The sequence below is a fragment of the Mercenaria mercenaria genome, chromosome 10 (assembly GCF_021730395.1).
Source record: "Mercenaria mercenaria strain notata chromosome 10, MADL_Memer_1, whole genome shotgun sequence".
Classification (NCBI taxonomy): domain Eukaryota; kingdom Metazoa; phylum Mollusca; class Bivalvia; order Venerida; family Veneridae; genus Mercenaria; species Mercenaria mercenaria.
Window position 1 is genome coordinate 23269466 of NC_069370.1, and position 25219 is coordinate 23294684.

Here is a 25219-nt window from a genome sequence, read left to right on the forward strand (position 1 = left end):
ATGAATAGTCCGGTCTATCACATAAAGTTGGTGTATGTATGGTTCCGCCGTCTAGCGATTGAACCATCCGTCCTTCGGTATGTGCGTCAGTACGAGCTGGTTTGTTCTAGCACCTACATTTTGTACCTTAGAGCTTTAAAAATTAAACAGTTATCACCTTTTCGAAAAAAATATCTTTCTTATTTGTGAAAACAATTTGCTGAAAACTTTGTTGTTTCGTACGTAAAGAATAAATGTTCAAGAAGGACTACGCATGTGTCGATCGACACTGGCAACTACAAATTATGCATAAGCATTAAGCTGAAACATTCAATGTATTTTTATTCATCGCGTATTTCGGCAACTGTATAGTTCTTTGACCAATATAGTTGTAATAGTTTCTCCATTTTGAAACAGAAAGAAGACAATATATAAGCAGTAAGCAGTAGGCAGTAAGCAGTGGAAAGTAAGCAGTGGACAGTAAGCAGTAGGCAGTGGGCAGTAAGCAGTGGACAGTAAGCAGTGGACAGTAAGCAGTAAGCAGTAGGCAGTAGGCAGTAAGCAGTAAGCAGTGGGCAGTAAGCAGTGGACAGTAAGCAGTAAGCAGTGGGCTGTTAGCAGTGGACAGTAAGCAGTGGACAGTAAGCAGTAAGCAGTAGGCTGTAAGCAGTGGACAGTAAGCAGTGGGCAGTAAGCAGTGGACAGTAAGCAGTAGGCAGTAAGCAGTAAGCAGAAGGCAGTAAGCAGTGGACAGTAAGCAGTAAGCAGTTGGCAGTAAGCAGTAAGCAGTAGGCAGTAAGCAGTGGGCAGTAAGCAGTAAGCAGTAGGCAATAGACAGGACGCAGTAGGCAGTGGGCAGTCAGACTGTCGTTTATTGTGACGTCAGCACGGTATTCGGAATGTCTTGATGTTTTTGCTATAAGATATATGCAGTAAGCAGTAGACAGTGGGTAGTAAGCTTTAAGCAGGACGATGTCGTTTATGGAATTCCATAGTCCGGAGCACACTGTTATACACCTGAAAACATTACCGAACAAACAAACAAACAAAAAACCCGATAAACCCGTTGATAAGTTGTTCAGTTCGTCAACTTAAACATCTGAGAACATACTTTAAGTTAAAAACAAATGCAAACGTTTTAGCAACATTTATTATTTACATGTATTACTTTTTTCAACACTTTTGAGCCTGTCATTATTTGTTTTAGTTTTTGTTGGGCTAAACTTCACATAGACACAATTTATGTTTTTTACGGCGGAAGAAGACCATTGGTTTCCCTCAGAGCAAAATTTCATCACGGGCGTGCAATTGGGTAGAACCACCAACCTTCCGTAAGCCGGCTGACTGGTCTTCTTCAAATAAAGGGTTCTATACCTCTTGCAAGGTTTGGATCCCAGATTAATGCGGCTCTGGTGAATTCAAGTAAGCGACTATAACCAACCGGTCCAAGCGGCCTCCTTTTTTTGATGAAAGATGCATTAGTGATACATCGCATACAATCAGTACGTGATACATTATGTAGAAAGAAATGAAAATGCAATAAAATATCCTAGACGTACGTGTATGTACAATCCAAATTCATCGATGAAACTATATATATCGTCCACATTTCATTTTTCTCTAGTTGAGTAGAATATTGTAATAGTAACTACAGATTTAATAATTTCATCTGCTTATCAAAAACATAGTATATTAAGTTTAACGCACCGAACTTCGCAAGACAGGTAATATTTATACGTTTCATAAATGGACCTTTCAGTGTTGTTTCAGCTGTGGTATTGGCATTTAGTCGGCTTACTGAGTCATAAGAATCATATGTCCAAGAAACAAACAAGAGTTTGGCCTGTTCTTACAGGGTGTCGCAGTTGTTTCTTCAGAACATTAAGGTATTGATATAAAAATAAATTCGTCAAAAATCACCTACATATTTAGTAAAGTGACAACACCCAAAAGTATGTTTCTTATTAATCGGAATCATCTGAACACTTTGTAGAGTTTCATCGCAGAAATGTTTGTGTGAAAATATTTCAAATTTGTGCCATAAATTTATAAATGAAATAAATACGATAAAAAATATCAACGCCTAAAAGCGGCAGTGTTTCTTCGTCACGAATATTCATAACTAACAGACTTTTAAAGAGACGTTCAAGAATTACTTACATAAAACGTTTTTTAATCTACTACAGTGCTGTTGGTGAAGATGTCGTTTGAAAATGTTTCTGTTTTGCATCTATATGTAATTACGATGAATATTGAAAACAAACATTTTAGGAGGGCCCACGCCATGATTCATCAACTTCAACCGATTTTGTTCAAATGGAGTGATTTTTAAGAAATGTGCGGACGGCAAACCGACGGACAAAACCTCTGCTCTAGCACGTTTGCTTTTGTGAGCTAGCTGATTGATCATGCTGTTGACGAGGCATGAAATATTTTTCACCGCAGAGTGAAGAGCGGATAAGTGCACCGAAATAAAGAAGCAGTTATCCAAGTCTGCCCTGAGGTGGCGGAATGGTCCATGACGTGATTTCCGATCAAAATTTTTATAGTAGGTGAAGGACGTCTTAACAAATGCCCCATAAAATTGTGCTCAAAATTAGCGAAATACTTGTATGAATTCATTTCGCCAAACCGGAAGTTTAGTTATTTCTTTCTTAATTTACACATTATTCACATATATGATTTTCATTTTGATTAATCAACGATCAGACTTTTTTGTAAAGAATAATTTGTCTTATTCTCAACACATGATATACATATGACATTATACTAACACATAAAAAGATAAAATCGCCCCCTTTAATCTTCAGAATATATATCGCATATATTGTATATAATTTGTAATATGTATGACGCAGACCTTTGTATATAATTTGTAATATGTATGACGCAGACCTTTGTATATAATTTGTAATATGTATGACGCAGACCTGTGTATATAATTTGTAATATGTATGACGCAGACCTTTGTATATAATTTGTAATATGTATGACGCAGACCTTTGTATATAATTTGTAATATGTATGACGCAGACCTGTGTATATAATTTGTAATATGTATGACGCAGACCTGAGCTAAGACATATTATATTGTTTAAATTTAAAGAAGTAAAAAACTGTACCTTTGCATATTGGCGGAGGTCTGTTCCATTCACCAGATGAATTACAGGTGATAAACGTCGCATCAGAGGTTTCGTATCCCTTATCGCATTTATATGTAGCATTATCGTTGAAAAAGTGTCCTCCTGTTTCCGGTGAGAACGTTCCATGAGCTGTACCATTAGGTTTTCCACAGTCTGAGGAAATATGTAGAGGTCTGACTAACTTAACTATAATTACGATCATTCACATATTAGTTTAAAGCAGAATAGACTATTACAACTAGCAGCAAACGGTCTAACTTTGTACAAACTGCTAGTCTGACAACAAGGAAGTTTAGAATAGCTTCGCTCAGACACATTTTAACTATGTTTGCGTGTAGTAAGAATCGAATAATTGATAATAAGTAAGAAGTCCTCGGGTTTTACCAACATACAAAATGTAGCTATAAATTACCCTGTAAACATAAATAGACCCAATGGCATGTGAAGAAAAAAATAACTATTTTATAACACGAATATACAATGAACTAAATGACTTCATGGAATAACCTTTGATAGTACAATTAGTCGGCCCAGTGCTCCATGTTCCGTTTTCTTGACATACAGCTGATGCATTTCCTATTAAATCAAAGCCTTCGTTACAGATGTACGAAACAACCGCCTGATATGTTGTTCCATTGTTTGTAGAAGTTCCAATAGCAGGAGCTTTTGGAGGCTTACCGCAGTCTGTTAAAAAGTAAAATAATTGTCATTTTATAGGCAATCTGATGGAAATGTATTTATTCTTTCCTGAATTGTTTGTAATATTCGACTTAATATTGAATAATCATAAAAAACTTCGTCTTGGAACATGTACACTGCAACGAATCATTTGTGTTTTTATTCAAACAAAGCAAAATACGTGAGAGTATATAATTATGTTAATATAATTTAAGCAAATGGACAACATGTTATGGTAAAAATGAAGTCCTCGGGAGTTTGCAGTAGACTGTATATTTTAAAAAAGAGAACAACGTGTGGTATAAAGATATTAAATGCTTCTTTCTGTCAAATTGAATGTATTATATGTTGCACTGAGATGACGATATAACTCTAGTAAGTAAAAAAACCCAGCTAGTCGTAAAATCGTTATACAGTGTAACATGTTTATAGCGGTAATCACAGGGACTGACTGAAAGTGACTACAATACACTGCTGACTACTATAAACAGGTTTTCGATGTAGGACACCAACAATGGTCTATAACTTAATAATGCTTATTATGTACATAAGGAGTACTGTTATGTACAAGATTTCTTGTATTATACTATGCATATACGCTTTGTTAACGGGTTGTTATATCATATTACAATATAAAACCTCACACAGTTCACACTTAATTCATTCTGTTTCCAAAATATATACTGGATTCCTCTTCCCTTTCTTAAGGAATGGATACCGTCTTCTAAATGAACATAATAACTTTCAGTTCAAATTATACATCCTGTCATAGCGGTTTTTAATATTATATTGATATATTTGGTTTGGCAATAAATTACCAACTTGTTTTAGAAACAATCAATTCCAGTTTTCGTTCCTTCTGTAATTTCACAATCTCAGATATAAATATTATCCCGAAGATCTAAACGGAGACTCACGTTTTACTACCCTGCATTGCTTTACATAACGGGATACTAAATCAGAGGGAGGTATCATATCCATTAAGAAAGCAAAAGCTTTTTGTCACCTCTTATAACACATGTTGGAGTTTGAGCATCCCAAGCTCTGTTAGCTTGGCAGGAAGTTTCATTTGCACCGTGCAGGTCAAAACCAGTGTGGCAGTCATAGTAGGCTATGGATGTGTACGTTGTACCATTGCTGAAAGTAACAGTGCCATTTCCAGGTGCTGTAAGGTTTCCGCAATCTGTAAGAATATTTTAGCTCCAATTAATAATTATCTAAGTGTTCAATTTAATAGATAGACGTCTTTATTGGTAGAATTATTTATATATGCAAGTTTCAGAAGGGATTTTTCTTTAAGAAGGAAATAACCATGACTTAAAATTGTGACTTAGACAGTTGAAAATATTTAATAATAAGTACATGTGCCGCAAACACTGATGTACGAAATATACCGTTAATGACGCATTTCAAGTTATGTTCACTCCAGTTTCCGGACGATTCACAGACTGTACTGTTGCCACCATTCAATGTATAGCCGATATCACAACTGAATGTAGCCACTGACTGATATATCGTACCATTTGTAGTGTTAACTTTGCCGTTTATAGGTGCAGAAGGAGTGTGACAGTCTGTAATAACAAGAACAAGTCTCAACTGAAGAACTTATATACAAAATGTAAGGGAAGTCGTTGGCAGAAAGTATGAAAAGTTATTGAAGACATTTAATTTGGTGTTGCCTCAAAAAATTTATATTGATTCTATTATCGGTATCAATAATATATTTCTGTAAATTTTGGTGTATACATAAAACACCATATTATGCAGATCTGACCGAGATGAGTATACTAAACGATTCCTGAGGTTCAACATAACTGTACGATTGTTTTGAAAGAGTTCTGCTGCATCTTGTAAGGTAATATAGCAAGTGTGATTAAATTTACTATATTTGTTATTATAATTTAACTCTGATTTTTGTAATCCTTATAGTAGAATATATTCGGCGCATTATATACTAAGGTTTAAGTTTTAAGAATTTGAACGTTTTTTATGTTACATAAGTGAGTTATGATTGTTCCATATGTAGTCCACGGGACAACTAAGTAATATAACATTAAGAATTATTCGAAATAGTTGTTTATCAACATTTTTTGCTGAAATTTTCTTGAAAGGTGTATGTAGAAGATATCATTTGCCACTAGAGTTTGACTATACTGAACCAACCACCTGATGAAGCGAATGAAGTTAAAATTACTGAATAAAATTAAAACCTCGACTACGTGTGGTAACTGCTGAAAAGACTTTTCATAAAATATAATCTACAGATGGAAACAAACAACAGCCTAACATCGCCTGAAACGTGTTTAGTTTTAACAAATAAGCAACGGTTGACGTAAAGATAAGTGAGCATGGTTAAAATGTCGCATGAAGTCCGATTAAGTACTACTCAGGTAAATGAAGCTCAATATGATTATTGTCAAACTACTGTAATGAATACGTTAGAACATACGAATAAACTGGTCTTCTTGATTTACCACAATTAACCGTTCAGATCACTAATGCCCTCTTGGTAAAAAAAAAAAGAATGAATATCAAACAGGGAATGCCACGTTTGAAATACACGGCCTCCCCAAAACGAAATCCACATCATGCAGCCCTGCATATCTTAGCTATGAACCGTGGAACGCGAGTTCATAAATCACGTGTACGTATACATACTTTGATAAACTCAGTATAAGTGTGCAAGTGAAAAGTTGTTGTCCGTAAGACAGCGCGCTCCACTATTCGGCAATTTGACAGTAAAATGAATATATGTCTAAATAAGAGACCTCTACTTTAAAAGGAAAATACATAAAGGGCATAATTCTGTCAAGAACAAAAATTAGAGTTACTGGGATTGTTACCACACATGCAGATGATGATGGTAAAGATATATTTTGAGTTTCAAGTCATTAATTTATATAGTACCAGAGTTATGTCCAGAAAACGAAGTTAAGTATGAAAGGGGCATAATTTGGTCAAAAAACATATCAAAGTTATAGGTATTGTCACCACACCTGCATATGATGATGATAAAGATACATTTTAAATTTCAAGTCTTTATCTTATATTGCATTAAAGTTATGTCCAGAAAGTGAATATTGCAAAAAAACTTTAAGTACAAAAGGGGCATAATTCTGTAAAAATTACAATAAGAGTTATGGGGTTTATAACCACACATGCAGATGATGATTATAAAGAAATATCTTTAATTTCAATCCATTACCTTTTAAAGTATCAAAGATATGTCTATAAACCAAGCTTTCGAAAAAAATAACATGAAAATAATTCCAAGTATAAAAATATTGTGACCTTTACCTTGGGTACAATGGGCTCAGCCCCTACACATACTTTGTTTGTATGCTGAACAATGTTTATGTGAACTTACATTAAGATATAAGCAATAGTAACAAGAAAAACAAAGGTTGTCGAAAAACTTTAACCTTAAAAATAACCTAAGTATAACTACTTGGTGACCTTGACCTTAGGTATAATGAGTCCAGCCCCTGTACATACTTTGTTTGTATGCTGGACAATGTTAATGTAAAATTACAGTAAGATATAAGCAATAGTAACAAAGCTATGACAGAAAAATAAAGGTTGCCGAAAAACTTTAACCTTAAAAATAACATAAGTATAACACTTTGGTGACCTTGACCTAGGATATAATGGGCTCAGCCTCTACACATACATTATATATTGTATACTTGACAATGTTTATGTGAAGTTATAGTAAGATATAAGCAATAGTAACAAAGATATGATAGAAAAACAAAGGTTACCAAAAAAACTTTAACCTTAAAAATAAACTAAGTATAACACCTTGGTGACCTTGGCCTTGGGTTAAATGGGCTCAGCCCCCACACATACTTTGTTTGTATACTGGTCAATGTTTACGTGTAATTACAGTAAGATATAAATATTAGTAACAAAGATATGACAGAAAAACAAAAGTTGCCGAAAAACCTAAACCAAGAAAGGTCACGCCGATGCCGATGTCGATGCCGGGGTGAGTAAAATAGCCCCCCTCCCCCCTCCCCCATTCTCCGAATAGTGGAGCTAAAAATGTGTTAAACAAGTGTTTGAATATTAGGAACGGGTGAATTAGTTAATGCAAAGATTTTATACTTCACTCCGTTTATACTTTGTATACTAACCTTAACATGTCATTTTTTGATAAGAATAAACATTAAGCAAAAACATATTCAACCATAGTGAACCATGACATTCAGTCTTCAATAAGATATGTCGACGACCAATGAAAGTATTCAAGACAAGCTTAATATATAACAAGAGCCATGTCAGACATGGCTAATCCCCCCACCGGGCATATCATAATTGAAGGATGTGGTCCGCATCAGGGGTTTTAAGATGTGGAAGAAAGAATAAGTCAGTAGTGAGGTGGTTTACTGCTAAATTTTATTAATTTTCATGAAGAGTATAACTATGATGTTTTTCTATATGGCTACTGTAAAAAGAAGGAATGGAAAGCTAACAGGGAACAAGAGTGCCAGAATGTCACAATATATGCCCGTCAAAGCAAATTTCTTTACTCTAGCAGCTGTATTTGCAAATGGAATGTTAATTTTGTGGTTGTTTAGTAATCATTGTAAGTCTTTTGTTTTTTAAAGTCCACAAAAAAACTCCTTACTAGGTAGAGATACCTTATATATAATAAAATTAATAAAATACACCTAAAACTGGAGAGTAACATCTATGCTGTACCACAGAAAAGTGGTCTTGTTTTTTCCCTAGGGTCAATTATAAAAATGTTACAATATAAGTTATTTATAGTAACAACTAAGGGAAGTTAATCTTTATAAAAAAAAAAAAAAAAAAAAAAAATTGCAAGTCCACACAAAAATCTTTATCAGGAAGAGACTGGTCAAAATACACCTCAAAATTGGATTTAGCATGTTTGTTGTACTACAGAAAAGTGGTCTCGATTTTTCCCTACGACTTGTAATGAAAAAGTTACAATAAAAGCTATTTAAAGTAACAACAAAGGGAAGTAATTCTAAAGAAGGGAACTGCGCATGACACTTCGTCTCATGATGGTGTATAATTGTGCCAAGTTACATCAAAATCCCTCCATGCATGAAGAAGAAATGCTTCGGACAAAGTCATTCTTGTATCTGACCTTTGGCCTCTAAGTGTGACCTTGACCTTAGGCCTAGTGACCTGGATCTTGCGCATGACACTCCGTCTCGTGGTGGTAAACATTTGTGCCAAGTTATATCAAAATCCCTCAATGCATGAAGAAGAAATGCTCCGGACAAGGTTTTTATTCTTGTATCCTTTGACCTCTAAGTGTGACCTTGACCTTAGACCTAGGGACCTAGTTCTTGCGTATGACACTCCGCATCGTGGTGGTAAACATTTGTGCCAAGATATATCAAAATCCCTCCATGCATGAAGAAGATATGCTCCGGACAAAGTTCTTTAAGAAAATATGATAAAGGGGAATAACTCAAAAAATAGGCAAGGTAGAGTTATTGTTCTTGCACATTGCACTTCCTCCCAATGTGTTCTATCAGTGTATGAAGTTTGAAGAAAATCCCTCCAGTACTTTTGGGGTTATGCTCCGGACAAATTTTTTTAAGAAAATATGATAAAGGGGAATAACTCAAAAAATAGGCAAGGTAGAGTTATTGTTCTTGCACACTGCACTTCCTCCCAATGTGTTCTATCAGTGTATGAAGTTTGAAGAAAATCCCTCCAGTACTTTTGGAGTTATGCTCCGGACAAATTTTTTTAAGAAAATAAGATAAAGGGGAATAACTCAAAAAATAGGCAAGGTAGAGTTATTGTTCTTGCACACTGCACTTCCTCCCAATGTGTTCTATCAGTGTATGAAGTTTGAAGAAAATCCCTCAAGTACTTTTGGAGTTATGCTCCGGACAAATATCGTTGCGGACGCACGGACGGACGGACGGACAGACGGACGCACGGACGGAGAGCATTTCTAATATCCCCTTCACCTTTGGTGGGGGGATAAATATATGTAGTGCGACACAAGCAAGGATAAATAGCTAATAAAAATATCCGTCTCTTTTGCATATATCAAAGTCGTGTTCTGTGAATAGTGCCTGCTGTATTGAAAAATAATGTTTAGAAAAGCTTTTTTGAGGAACGGACTTGAGAATTAACAAAATTTGATATAAATATTAAATCAGTCAGACTTTAATGATATAATTACTACGTAGCGTGTATGAAACGTCTTATTTCCTGCTGGAACATTAAATGCGTTAACATAAATAGGTAAAATAGTTTCCTGCTTACTTTTGATATCACAAGTTGGAAGAGGACCGCTCCATGTCTTGTCAGACTCACAGGTAGTTATGCTGGTCCCGTTTAAAGTAAACCCCTCGTTGCACGTATAGTTTGCAATCGATCTATAGGTGGTTCCATTGACTGGGGAAACATTTCCATTTGTAGGAGACGTAGGTTTAGAGCAGTCTGCAATATTTTAAATGTTTCCGGTTACTGTGACATAATCAACTGATAAAACAGTACTTAAAAAAAAAACTTAACTATAACGGCAGCGAAGGTTAATTTGAGCCGAAGTTAAACGCAAAAGATTCATTTTTGTCATTTACCTTTCAAACTGCATTTATATTTCTGGAAGCCATGGCTTCTTAACACTTTTATGACATTTCCTTTTGTTCTGACAATAAAGATATATAATGTCTAAATTTCGTATTTGAAAGAAGTGACAATACCTAAAGAGTATAAATGCAAAGTAGAAAAAAAAACACGATTGTGTAATTTAAGTTTTTTTTTGTAAACAAACGGATGTAATTAGATATCATGTATGATAGCATATCCACACACAGACTATATTTATATATTTTAGTTAATTGTATTTGATGTTGATATTCTGGATAAAAATTATATCTATAAATAAATGTTAAAGCAAAAGAATATGAGCAAAGTACACCTTGACCAAGTACCATGGAAACACTTACGATTGATGGCACATGTTACTTTATATGTCCTCCATCTGCCGTCTTTTGTGCACACTGTGCTGTTGTCACCTTGTAATGTATAGCCGATATCACAGCGGAATTTTGAAACAGATAAGTATGTAGTTTCATTTGGTTGATCCACGTGTCCATTTGCAGGTACAGTTGTGACGTTGCCACAGTCTTAAATTAAATTGGTTGCAATTAGTATTATATATTGAAAATTTACTTTCACATTTTGGTTCACAGTAAGTCATATATAGAGCCGTTTTGGACGACAAATACTGGGTATACAAATATGTTTGATCTCTATATACAGACTATATTATGATATACGTCAGCTGAGCTTTATAAAACACGTAACTGGTTACCATTCCTTGACAGATGTAAATACCACACGGCAGTACTTGTTTTCAAAGCAATAAATAATATGACGCGGAGTTATATTTCTGAACTGGCGACTGTTTAAAACAATAAAGTGTACAATTTGGGATCAAGTTCATATTAAAGACATTGCATTATGTACAAGACCTAAAACAAACTATCTTAGAACTATAGTAATAACGTTTAGAAAAATATACCTACAAAAAGTCGCAATGCAAATAGTCTTAAATATTTTGAGAAAGGTACATTGCATATCTAAATAGTAGTTGTTGTTGTTTAAATACGAGTGTCTGTCGTAACATGTATGACTGAGTCAATCATTTGATGATATAATGTGTAAATACCGATATTCTGTATGTTAGTTGCATTATCTGTTTTAGTAATTATGAATATATATTTCATGAATGATTTTGTTGCTGTCAGAATTCTATTACATACAGACAATTTCCCTTAAAATAAACTAGACCTATCACTGAAGGTGATGAATGTAAACCCCACACGCACTAACACAGTACATTGCAATTTGACACACACAAGATTGCATTATTATTAATTATGTGGACTGTATGTATATAGACTGTATGTATATAGTATAGTAACAAAAAAACCCAAAGTACTATCATTCTGCTGACTATTTATCTAAAAGAGCGCACAACCAGGGTTGGTAATGATTACTTGTGTGAATTTTCATTAAATTGTGTGCATGGGTTCAGGAGATTAGGCGCGCACAAGATTGCATATGCAGACTCTATGTATATAGTATAGTAACCGTAACTCTGCATTTTTTTTCTGAAGGAACCTAACATGCACCATTCACAACTATTGTTGTTACTGATCTCTTGTTTTAAGTTTTATTAAATTGTGTCAAGGGGATGAGAACAAGATTGTGTCTATGTATATAGTAACATGCCCCATGCATAACTACTGTTGTTACTGATCACTTGTGTGAAGTTTCATAAAATTGTGTCAAGGGGACGAGGAGAGACTGTGTGCACAAGGTTGTGTCTATGTATATAGAATAGTAACAAGAAACAAAGTTCCGTAACTCTGCAGAATGTTTTTCTTAAGGAACCTAACATGCACCCTGCACAACTATTGTTGTTACTGATCACTTATATTAAGTTTCATTAAATTGTGTCAATGGGATGAGAAGAGTTGGTGCGCACAAGATTGTGTCTACGGACTGACAGACAGACACACGGACAAACAACCTGAAACCAGTTTAGCCAATTAACAATATTGTATTCGTCTATCTCGCAAAACTACACAAGACTCAATTTACAATGCGTCTTCAAAATATCCAGTACATGTAGATAGCAGCAATAGTTTTATAGTATGAGATATTTACGCACGAATTGTCTTTATATGAAGCCCTATACGAAAGACAAAACTTGAAATACATTGCGTTTATTCAATGGATATGGATTACCAGAACAAAATGAATAGCAAGTAGGATACGAGATAAATGCCCCGGGTTTGAATCAATGTGTGTAGTGGCGAGTACTTGGCAGTGCACTTTATCACGAATGCTTTAGTCGACCCAGCAGCACATTGCTAGGCTAAGGTTATGTTATTGAATAAGTCCGAATTAGACTTCTGGCAAATGTCAGTCATATCAAACTTTCCTTAGTCTTGCCTGTACATTGAACTTGTTAGGAACACAGAGATGTAAAACGTTGAAGTCTAAATGTTGGTTTAACTTAGAAACCCCATTGATTACACTATCTTGACAGATTTTCTGATAGAATCCAGCGATTTTGATAATATGTAGGGATACTAAACTGACCTTCATTGATTAGTGATCACATTCTTGTTATTTAATTGTTATGAAGTGTTATCTTAACTTTAAAAATATTATAAATGAGCCGCGCCATGGAAAAACCAACATAGTGGGTTTGCGACCAGCATGGATCCAGACCAGCCTGCGCAACCGTGCAGTCTGGTCAGGATCCATGCTGTTCGCTTTCAAAGCCTTCTGCAATTAGAGAAACTGTAAGCGAACAGAATGGATCCTAACCAGACTGCGCGGAGTCTGGTCTGGATCCATGCTGGTCGCAAAGCCACTCATGATGTTGGTTTTCTCATGGCACGCTCAAATATGTAGTTGTAACGAAACACGTTGTAAGTAACCGTTGGGTTAATAATTGCAGGGATAAAACTAATATGGAAATATAACTTAAACTTTAAAAAGAAGATTTAATACATGAAATATTTATGTAGACCGATCATATAATAACATAAATGCTTATTCAACATGTGACATAATAAATATACCTATCGCTTTATGTAAGACAGTTAGCATCAATGCACTATTATCATGATTAATTGCGGAATAACATTTCAGTTCATGTGTGCAAGTGTAAAAATATCAGAAAACAAATTCAGATAAAAACGTTTTCCTCGGTCTGGCAAAGGTTATCATAAATATTAAAACATTTGTATTTAAACAAGCGAATTTTCAGTATTAAACTATAAACTATCAATAGCTTATTATAACGGATAATAAAACAATTTGATTCATAAATAACTAGTATGATATCACCTCATAGTAAATACCATTGGAGCATATTTGAAATTCCCCCTATGCTTTTCTAAATAAAATATGCACCATCTCTATCAACACTATTCATAATTAAGAAAGTTATAAATACCCTTTATTCTGCAATTTGGGATAGTGCTCCAATTACCAGAGGCATTGCATATCGAAATACTCTTATCAGTCAATTCATAGCCAGTGTCACATGTAAATGTGGCAGTAGATTTAAATGTTGTTAGTCCATTGTTAAGTGTCACATTTCCGTGTTCGGGGCTTGTTAAGTTTCCGCAGTCTAAAAGAAAAACAAACATAGCAAATTATGATGCAGTGTGGCTTCTGACACGACAGTAAATAAAAACAAAGATGTAAACTTCTATCTAAATATTTTTAATGTATCAAAATTTGTCTTTTAATTCCCACCCAAAGTAAACTTTTGAAAGTATAATATTAATGCGATTAAGGTCTTCATGACAACGTTCAAGTTTTACAGGACATTTAATGTCTGATAATATGAACTAAGGGTAAACATGGACAAATTTTTCATTAAAGATTCCGTGCAGTGAAACGTGAAATTAAAAACAACTAGTGACCGAGTGTTGCAGCGGCAATACAAAAGTCCCATACCGGTGGAAAACTTTGTTAGTGTTCGTTGTTGGAATCAGAGCTATATTAGGACTAAAATGATTCAAGGCATTTAGGAGCAAAGAAACAAAAATATTTTTACTTAAATTTCAATAGTGACCTTGACCTACAAGCATAGATCAAGTACGCCGAACATTATCTCATCATGGGGAGCATTTGTATCGAGTACTAAGATAATCCATCCATGCACATAAAAGTTATGGAGCGGACCTTGACTTATGGCCTAAAACACAAGTCATATACGTGTATAATTTACATATTACCATTTTTTCACATTCCAAGTTTTATGAACCTAGCTTAAATACTTTTTAGTCACTGCAGGATACAGACAGACAGACGGACGGACAAACAGACGGACGTTCTTATGAACAGACTTTTATTGGGTATTTCATTTGTTAAGAAGTACCCAACAGGTGAATGTACCCAATAAACAGTACGGAATGAATAGAATTTACCGTTAAATTTTGTCCTCAGTACCCAACAAATATTCTTCCGTTTGCTCGGACAGACGGACAGACATCATTCCGTGATGTGAGTTAAGTAAGTTAAGGCAGTTGTGCACGTTTGGGAGTAATGGCGTAACGTCATTTATTTAGATCTTGACTAAAAGGAAACTGAGTGAGAACTATAGAGTCTTTAAAGTCTTTAAAAGGAAATCGCTTTATAAATTAATTTTATGCCGAAAATTGATCTATTAAAATAGCAGCATAACTATCCTTTTAAAGATAAAGTATGATATTAAAACGTTTGACATGTTAAATAATTCCAAAACAATTAAAAAAATCAGCTTGTAATGTGCGGACCTCTTTAATCTTGGAAAAATATCTAAAAGCACACGGACCTGTACATTTTATTTCACCAAATCTTGTATCATATGCTTATTTACGCCTGTGAGAAGTTTCGTTAAAATCTGCTGTGTAGAAAAAATTCCTTCCGTGAAAATGTTATCAAAATTGTGATTTTTCCATAGAAGCTCCAATTATATTTTATTGTTTGAGGTTCACATGTTTCAAAGTCTAGCACAAAATCAAGCAATCATATCCTTAAGTTCTGAAAAGCCAGTGTTTAATGAAATTCGACATTTTAGAACAACGATGTTCCAAGGGTACAAAACTGTCTCAACCTAGGCTGATAATAGAAACAAATTGAAAGAAGCTAATTTTTAGATTACTTTGCTTCATATATCACAAGATATCTGAAAACAGAGATAAATCATTAAAATACATTAAATCTATAATTCAACATAGTGCAAACAACAAACCTTTTATATTGCATGTTGGTGGCTTTGCACTCCAAGTTCCATTTAGTTGACAAAACAATCTCTCCTGGCCGTGTAAAGTATACCCTGTGTCACACTTATACACAGCATGTGATTTGTCGGTTCTATTAACTGAACCATTATCAGTATCATTTGCTGTAGGGCATTCTATTAAAAACATAAGTGTATGTTAAAACATAGTTAGTATTTCTTCTGTTTCCAGGAACAACAAAATATTCATTCTCAAAATACTTATAATTACATTCCAAACCCAGTTTATACAACTTATGGCTGCATGACAGTATAAAATTGCTTTGGCATATTAGCTAGGGGATAAATCTTGGATTTTAGGTCTAATCTAGACAAACCGGACAAAAGTCCAAAACATTCCACGGTTGTACTTTATGCAATGTAGCTATATTTTAGTAGGGTCTAATGAAGTCCATTGGACCAGAAGGTCTGTTTATAGCGATTTCCATATACATGAGGCCTTCTTCAAAAGTAATGTGTGAATATCACATTTATTGTTTAACATTCCCTTAATTACACACTAATTGCAGTTTTGCATCTGTTTATATAATGAAATAACTTTTTATGAACTGCTGTTATTTATAGATTTTCAAGAACGTCAACACAAAAATAGAAAAAGTGTATACATTTTGTATGTATATTTCAAATCCTGATATGGATATTAGAACAGAACAACCAAGAGAAGCAATACTTGAATTTAGGTAAACTATTTACATGTCAGTGTAAGTCATTCATAGTACAAGTACAATTAAACAATTCTTATATTCATATCATTTATTAGACAAACTGTGTTTATTAGGCTAAAATAACGCTACCAGGATATAAAAATGAAAGTGGAAAACTAAAAGTAAACGTAGAAATAAGTATGTCTGATTATTTGTTAAAGTTTCAAACAAATCCATAAGCTGACTAGCTTACGCCCGACGTATAACCGCCCATCGTGCATAAATAGTGTTAAACCACTTTTTTGCTATAAATCATTTCTTAAATCAAATGCATAGATAGATTTCAGAAACATTGAAAGAAATGTTAATTTTGTCAAAACGAAAATTAGAGTTATGATACCTGGTAAGTGAACTTGTCTTTTGATCCTATGGATATATGATACATGATACCAATACTGGTTCCCCAGATGGGACTGGACTGGACGTGACAGAGACAGGGACGGACTGGACAAAGTGATTCCTGTATAACCCCTCATGCAAAATTCGATGGAGATATAATTATACACTTAGTAAAAAGTATAGTATTAACTTGTTCCTTACCATTCAGCGTGCAATTTACTAAATATGTACTCCATTTGCCATTCGCCTTGCACTTTGTAAAGTTGTCTCCATGTAATTTATATCCAGGGTTACAGGAAATGATGGCCATAGCACCAAATTCTGTTCCATTTGGAGTTCCAATAAAGCCGTCTTGTACTGGTGTAGGCGTGTGACAATCTATGAACCAATATGAAATACCTTATGTATACAGTTAGCTCGCTTTGCAGAAATTAATACAAAATAGGTTTTGCTCTACATGTATGTAGGTTATCTGCTAGTCGTGTTAGAATACAAAATGATACATGCAGTAAACCGATAACAAACATGCGTGAGTTTATAAATAGTAGCATTAAAAATTAAGTATGCAAAGCTGCCAGCCAAACAAATACAAATACACATATATTTTGTTACTGACTATGTTCAATGACAAATCTTTTTAATCAGTATACAGCTGCATCAATTTATTTATATACCTCTATTATATTTCGAAATAGGTTTCATCGCACGGCTATTTTCTACGACTGCCATCTTCACAACCAGAAATAATGAATGCTAACATCGGAACATGTTTACACAGTTGGTACAATATAAAACCGTTGATAATCTTTTTGCTGTCATATACGCAATTTTGATAAGGCATTGAGGTCAGACAAAATGTTTGGTTTGGGTTACATTTAACTGTATGCCCTTGCAGAATAGGCCAAGTTGTATTTGTATGGCAAAAATGCATGTTTTATTAGGTTATTTAACACTGTTCTGTACAATACGGATTTTTATTCTATATCTATTTCATCTAAGTTTAAATTAAAAATGTTTCACTGAATATTGTATTCCTGCGTTTTCTGTATTTTCCCAGCTTGGTATGAGTGCAAATATATATTATACAGAACAATGTTAGGCCTTAAATAACCTTTTTATTCTATATTTATTTCACTTCATACGTAATATACGTAATTCATTGAATGTTGTTTTTCTGTGTATCAGTATTAAATAAACTATATGGTGCAACCTCCCTACAACAGCCATTTGGCGATTTGGGTGGTTATAATACTTGGCTGAGATATTATGTCAACAAACATTGTCAGCAAGTTTGGTGAAGATCGGATGAAAACTGTTCAACTTAAGAGAGCGGACAAAGCTAAATTCCCAGTTTTTTCGAGTAATCCAAGAGTGCCTGGTAAAATTTGGCTGGTTATCGAAATTGGCCGACATGTTATGCCCACAAACATTGTCAGCAAGTTTGGTGAAGATCCGATGAAATCTGAATTAGAGAGCGGACATGTTTTGGATGCCGACCGCCCGCCCGCTGCCATTCATAATCTTCTCCATTTTGTTTCTTAACCGTTAAATAAAAATTCTGAGGTAGCTATTCAGACAGTCAGGGCTTATCTCTTCCAGTTTCTTAGTTTCGCTTAGCCACTTTTCAAATATTCCAACATCTGATGTTCTTTTTACTGTATTTTTAGGTTTTTGATTATTAACGAACGTGTTAATATCTAAATCAGATAGCACTGGCATCACTTGAATCGTCCTTTTGTGTGTTGTAAACAAAAAAAAAATAAATCCTGATTTCAAGACGCAAAATCAAACTCTGTACATAGAGCGCCTACTTCATCCAATTTACATTCGAAACATTTTCACGCGTTTCGGGCTTTATCGTATGTTTAACATGGGACTGTTGAACTGTCCAAATACAGAAAATACAGGATTTTTTGTACGCGCGTGTGTCCAAATACAGAAAATACAGGATTTTTTGTATGCAAGTGCGTCCAAATACCGTAATATATTGTACGGTCACGTGTTGCAAATGAACGGTCGCGATTGGATAGAATAAATATTATATAATGTCTAACCTGCTGAAACACCAACGATGTTATTAAAATTTACTGTTAATTATCAAGCAAAAATCAAAATTCATACAATACTTCTACCATCATGATTTTATTTGATATTGTACTATGTTTTTCATACATTCGAAGCAGTATGGATTGATATAAAGATATTTCTTTTGTTAAATATTACTCCTCTGACACAGATCCACATTTTGGGACGTCCTAGACATTCAAATAATAGGGATTTGAAATCTATCTACCAGCAATTTAGGACAACACTGTCTGTAGACAGAATCCTCATGCCCATGAAATGATTTATCTGAATACAACGCCTCATAACGTTTAGTTAGGCTACCGACAAGAAAGTATTTTTTCTTTGAAAAAATAATTCTGTTATATATTTTGACTCCATCAGTCTTGGCTCTGATTATCAAGATCTAGTGTTTTGAGAAGAAAATGGACATAATTATACAAAATTTATATAGCCTCAGGAATTATCCCCTGTGAACTAAATCACAGGGTCTGAACACAGATTACATAACGTTATGCTACAAATTTTGTATGTGAAGCTTTTATTATAGGCAAGGATAATCAATTTACACAATTCAGTACAAAATACTTTTTTTCAGAATCTAAATGATTTGGGTTGTAAAATCATTCATAATTATCTGTAAAATAAAATAGAATAAAATACTTTTCAATCTGTAGATAATAAAAAATATGGATACTGTACACATTTTTGTTATGTTATGTACGGTAATACGCTTAAGCTCGGATATAAGAGATCTAATTTATAAGCAAACTAATTCATCATATGCCAGTTAAGTAAATAGTAAATAAAGAGGTTTTAATATTCATTTAGCATGTATCACAGACAAAACGTGTAATTTAGCTGTTTTGGGCTGATTAGTTCAATCGCAAAGAATATATTTAGCTTGTATAGATACGTAAGTTTAAATGTCTCTAAAAATAGTTTCGCTTCTATCCTTCCCAAGAACAAAAAATTTCATCATACTTCACTGACTTAACAGCTTTAAATTTTTGTCATACATAAATTATTTATAGTTATATTGTTTTAATTGCTAGCTGTCATAATATGGTTTTACTGAAAAAAAATCATCTAAAATAGTACTTTTGATATTTTTACCCCTTATTTGACAACGTTTTTCGTCAGTGTTCCAATGTCCTGACGCTTCACAATGTATTGTCTTTGAACCATTAATGTAATATCCATCATCACACGTGTATGTAGCATTAGACCCATATGTTGTCATGTTTTGAGCAAAAATGATCTTTCCATTCGTCGGCTGTGGCAATCGCCCACAATCTGCAAATAAAAAGACAATGCGTCTTTATTGGTAATGTACGAAACTAAATAAATGATGATATTAGAAAAACGCAGATCAAACTTAACATATTTTAAGTAAGTATAATATTTTAATTAACCATCATATTATTGATGACAACCAAGGTAGGTAACATAGATACATCATTAGATTTCAACAACATAATGTGGATCGTGGCATGAGCTAAAGTCAGAAAAACCTACATTAAAATAATGACCAAGATTTAAATACGCACACGTTATAAGATTCTTTCACTGGTTATAGGTGCAGATGGGAATTTCCGGCCTCGGTAGGAACCTCGTTACCGCCTAAACAGTTACCCGAGAGCCGGATATTCCCATCTGCACCTATATCCAGTGACAGAATCTTTTTCTTGCATACCGATATCAAGATATATAATCATAAAAATAAAATCAGTTGAACGGCTTTCTTTTCAGAACGATTTCTTATAACAGAGTATTTAAACAAAGCGCGGGAAATCAACGTCCGTAAACAGGAAAGACGTCATGACGTTTCAAAGACAAATAACAATGTTTAGTTCCGGTTTTGTTTTATCAGTTCAAGTGTAACGTTATGAATTCTTTATAAAATAACGTGTTTTGAATCGAGAAATATACTATCAGGAACAAAGAGGAACTGTCAAGGTATCGGATTTTTATTCCGTTTTTCGAAATAAAATGTAAATAACTACATAAATCTTCTATATATATGTAGTTCGTAATACGTCATTTAAAGCACGAGAATCATCTTACACCCCGGGGTGTAAGATGGATTTTTCCAGCACCGGTAAAAATACCGGAAATCCCCGTCTGGTATGCAAGAAATATACGTATGTTTAGTAAATCCCTATGCATAACGTGCGTCTGCTGAAATATAAATAGAGGATATTTATTTGCTTTAGTGTAAGATCGAAAAGGGCCATAATTCCGAAGTTCCTGGGCTGATTTGGCTAGTTATCGAAGTTGGCCGAGGACTTATTGGCAAACACGTTTTGTTTAAGTTTGGTGAAGATCTGATGAGAAATGTTCGACTTAAAGCGCGGACAAAAGTAAAAAGGCCGATTTCGGGTAATTCAAGGGCCATAATTCCAAAGTGCCTGGGGCGATTTGGCTAGTTATCCAACTTGGCCGGGGTCTTATGGTCAAACACATTTTGTTTAAATTTGGTCAAGATCGGATGAGAAATGTTTGACTTAGAGTGCAGACAAGAGTAAAAAGGCCGATTTTCGGTAATTCAAAGGCCATAATTCCGAAGTGCCTGGGTCGATTTGGCTAGTTATTGAACTTTCCGAGGTCTTATAGTCTAACACATTTTGTTCAAGTTTGGTGAAGATCGGATGAGAAATCTTCGACTTAGAGTGCGGACAAGATTTGTGACAGACAGACACACAGACAGGAGTAAATCAATATGTCTCCACTGTGTGGTGGGAGACATAATTACGCAAACGGAAATTATTGCATCATACTGAACAAAATATTTGGATACGCTTACATTTAAAACAATATTATAATATATATATATATTATATAACATGTGCTTTAGAAATGCACATTCACATGTTTTAGAGTTTATGAATCAAAAATATTTCTTTTTAGCGCATTCATCAAACTGAAAAGGAAAGGAATTCTCCAAGCGATGTCCGACAAAAATCGCCTTTTTAATCTGCTTTTGATTCCTTTCCTGTCTTAGGAAAATTATTTTTGTTGTTTGTGCTTGTTAAGTTGATTCCAATATTATGGACTAAGCCAGACATTGAAATCTGGCAAATCGAAAGGATAAAATAGTCAGACATTGCACTGACAAAAAGCCACCACAAATAGCAATGACTGTGGGCGTGGAGAATAATTAGTCGATACCTTACCATTAATTTGACACTGTATTGTGTAGTTACTCCAGTTTCCTGACTTCTCACACACTATATTGTCGGGGCCAGCCACACTGTACCCATCATGGCACGTGATTGTGGCATTTGATCCGTAGGATGTATCATTCTTTTCAAATGCGATATTTCCATTTGGTGGAGATGATAAAGGTTTGCAGTCTGCAAAAGTAGTACATCTTTTTCTTAGAAGGCGACAAAAGCTTAATAATAGAGGTAAAATTTACTTGAACTAAATCAAAAAAGTAGACGTGACAATAAAAACGTGTAGCTCGCATCAAAGTTCATCTCAGAATCTAGGTTTCTTCAGTCAGATCTTATAATTTTCGTTTATACAGCTCCGATTTACGTGTTTTAAGTCACGTGTAATACACAGAATACACAGGACAGACATAATCGGATTTCAGATAACCAAGCTACAAGAAAAAACATGCAGGACTTTTGTTGATAACTAAATAAAAACATTTTATGGCGTTACCTTTCCTTATGCACGTAGGTATATTCACCCACGTTCCATACTCGGAACAACTTATTTCTGTAGTTGATATTTCAGCTTTTTGGGTTTGATTTTTGTTATAAAATCCTTCATCACAGTCGATCGTTGCTGTAGAATGGTACTTGGTGTCATTATGCAGGTGTTTATTGGCTGCATTGTCTATGTTCAAATCACCACAGTCTAAAATATATAACATACACTTAAGCATATTAGACCATGGTGTGTATATATACGAGCAGAGGAAGTTTGTTTACTTCAATATAAGATTGAAATATTGTCCAAACACTAGACTTTGGATTTTAAAAAGTGGTACAGTGTAAAACGCATTATTCTTTATTTAAAACCAAGTCAATACGTATTAGAATCACTGAAAAGCTTCACATTGGAAGCCTGTCGTTATATTTCAGTAAATCGCCGAAAACATGACGTAAGATAAAAACAATTTCTTTCAGACACTGACTATAACCTTATATTACTTAACTTATACAATAAATAATATCTTAAATGGTAAGAATTTTTTAATTAGAGAGTGCTTAAAATATAGACCATATTTCTAATCTAAACATTCTACGTGGTTAATTTATGATTTTGAAAATGTCGTCAAAATTACAACATAAAACATGATAGTTTACATGAATGATACAATAAAGAACAATCCCAAAACTACAGGTTACCTTTCCTGACACACGTTGGTTGATTAGCCCATGTACCATTCTCGTTACATCTTATCAAAGTACTTGTAATTCCTGCTATCTGAGTTTTATTTTTCTCTTTGTATCCCGCATCACAGCTAATATTTGCGATAGAGTTGTATTTTGTACCGTTGATCTCACGCATGTCGTGAGCATTTGGTATATTCAACTTGATTAGATTACCACAATCTGGAAATAAGAAATAAGAAAGACTGAATTTAACACGGTCAAATACTTTGTCAAAAGTCTAAAAAATAAAAAGCTGCTTCTGTCAGACAAATAAATTTCAGCGGCCGGCTTTAAAGGTTTCCTGCAAAGAAAATTGTTTATTAAGGTCTAAATTATACATTTATAAAGTAAGGCAAACTAAGACATACGGTACTTACAATACTAGTATAAAAGCAATGGTAGTGAAAGTATAGATTTATATAACTGGATCAGAATTATGTCCGCTTTTTCAACAAACAGGACATGTTTATTGAATGTGTGGGGGCACTTTTCATTTTTAGACTTTCAGATAAAAATATCGGAATAATGAAGTAGATAAAGACTGAACACGCTGTCAATTTCAAAATTTACTAAAGTTCCAACGTTTCAGCTACATGCCTTCTTCAGGGAATAATAATGATAATAAACAATGGAAATAACATCATACATAGTACGTTACGTTACGCTAAAATAGCGGGAAACAGACGACAGTAAAAATGTGACGGACGTCACATGTATTACTTGTAACGTTTTATAATGAAAAACATGCATGTACATGTAAATAATTGATACCTATAATTAAGTAAATAAATACGTATAGAAGCAATAATGCAGCGTACTATAAAACTTTATAGTATCATCGGATCAAAAAGATACTCATGTTCCTATAAAGATATGGACAAAGGAAGAATAGGAACAAACGATTCTACATTACTACATGTCATATAACAGTTTTACATTGAGCCATTTTGGATACATAGTTTATAATTTGTGTGTCCATAACGTTTCTTTACACAAACGACTAAACTCATTACCAATAATATCAAAAGGTATAAATGAAAAATCACTAATTGCATGTCCAGGCGAATTAATGCGCGCAGCCACGTGAGAAGAGTAAGTCGGGTCTAAAGAATTTCTAATATCAAATCGATGGCTATTCATACGTTTTCACGGTTTTGAAACATTATGATTAGTCTGACCGACATATTGTTTCTTACATTTTTTACATGTAATTAGGTGTTTGTGTGTGTGTGTGCGTGAGTGCGTGTGTGTGTTCGGGTTTTACGTCTTTTTCAACAAGATATATGACATTCTTTGAAGTACAGTCAGTATTACAGCGTATATCAAATTTCTCACCGGTAACCGAACTGGAAATCAATGATTTTTCGACAATGTTACAACAATGGGAACATCTACGTCTATTACATTTAGAGGAACTGAAACTGTCAATGCTGTGTTCTGAAAATTTAGATTTAACTAACACGTCCTTTATGTTCAGTGGACGTTCGAATGCAACAATAGGTTATGCAAATGTTTGACACTTTTACTGTTCGATAACCGTAACAGATCCCAGTACTTATGCACAATACCGCCTATATTAGGCAATGATGGGTTGTAACTTACAGTAAACGGTACACAAACACTGTCACTGTTTTCACTCTGGATTCAAAGTTGAAAGTTTCAAACTTGAACTGACAGAGTTTTATAAGGAGCAAATAGAAAACATGGCCTCTAAAGTGTTAGCAAGGATTTACTATTAATTGATTTAGTGACCTTAGAATTTACTAAGGGAAACATTTTGACCATTCGGTATGATGCTGTAATTGCGACCTATCTTGTGTTAAAATTCAAATTGTTGACGCCGACTGACGACGGACGACGACAGACTTATAACAGCTCGTTTTCAGCTCAGGTGGCCTAAAATTGACTACAAGTTTGGGCACAATAGCTAAATAAATGTTCAAATATTTGTTAAAACGTGAATCGTTTCAATATACTTTTTGTCACACAAATATATTCGCTTCAAATTAACAGACTGTTCTTATTGCTTTTGAGAAAAAATGAACAATTGCTGTTGCAATGTCATATTACTCTCAGGCTAAAAGACGGGTGCAGTTAGAAACATTA

The 25219-nt window shown here is 34.2% G+C and overlaps 1 protein-coding gene across 1 annotated transcript in view; it reads right to left on the reverse strand.

Annotated features, from left to right (window-relative positions):
* Positions 1-23289, reverse strand: part of LOC123559657 (sushi, von Willebrand factor type A, EGF and pentraxin domain-containing protein 1-like) — a 48254-nt gene extending 24965 nt beyond the window's left edge. Inside the window, exons 1-13 of the mRNA XM_053552513.1 lie at positions 23087-23289; positions 22395-22592; positions 21899-22078; positions 19839-20018; positions 16860-17036; positions 15568-15732; positions 13780-13956; positions 10748-10927; positions 10062-10238; positions 5195-5371; positions 4807-4983; positions 3630-3806; positions 3102-3275 (exon numbers count right to left, since the gene is read on the reverse strand). Coding sequence (XP_053408488.1) covers positions 3102-3275; positions 3630-3806; positions 4807-4983; positions 5195-5371; positions 10062-10238; positions 10748-10927; positions 13780-13956; positions 15568-15732; positions 16860-17036; positions 19839-20018; positions 21899-22078; positions 22395-22592; positions 23087-23249 — 2302 coding nt within the window. The 5' untranslated portion in view covers positions 23250-23289. The remainder of the gene's footprint in view (positions 1-3101; positions 3276-3629; positions 3807-4806; positions 4984-5194; positions 5372-10061; positions 10239-10747; positions 10928-13779; positions 13957-15567; positions 15733-16859; positions 17037-19838; positions 20019-21898; positions 22079-22394; positions 22593-23086) is intronic.
* Between the last annotated feature and the right edge of the window lie 1930 nt (positions 23290-25219).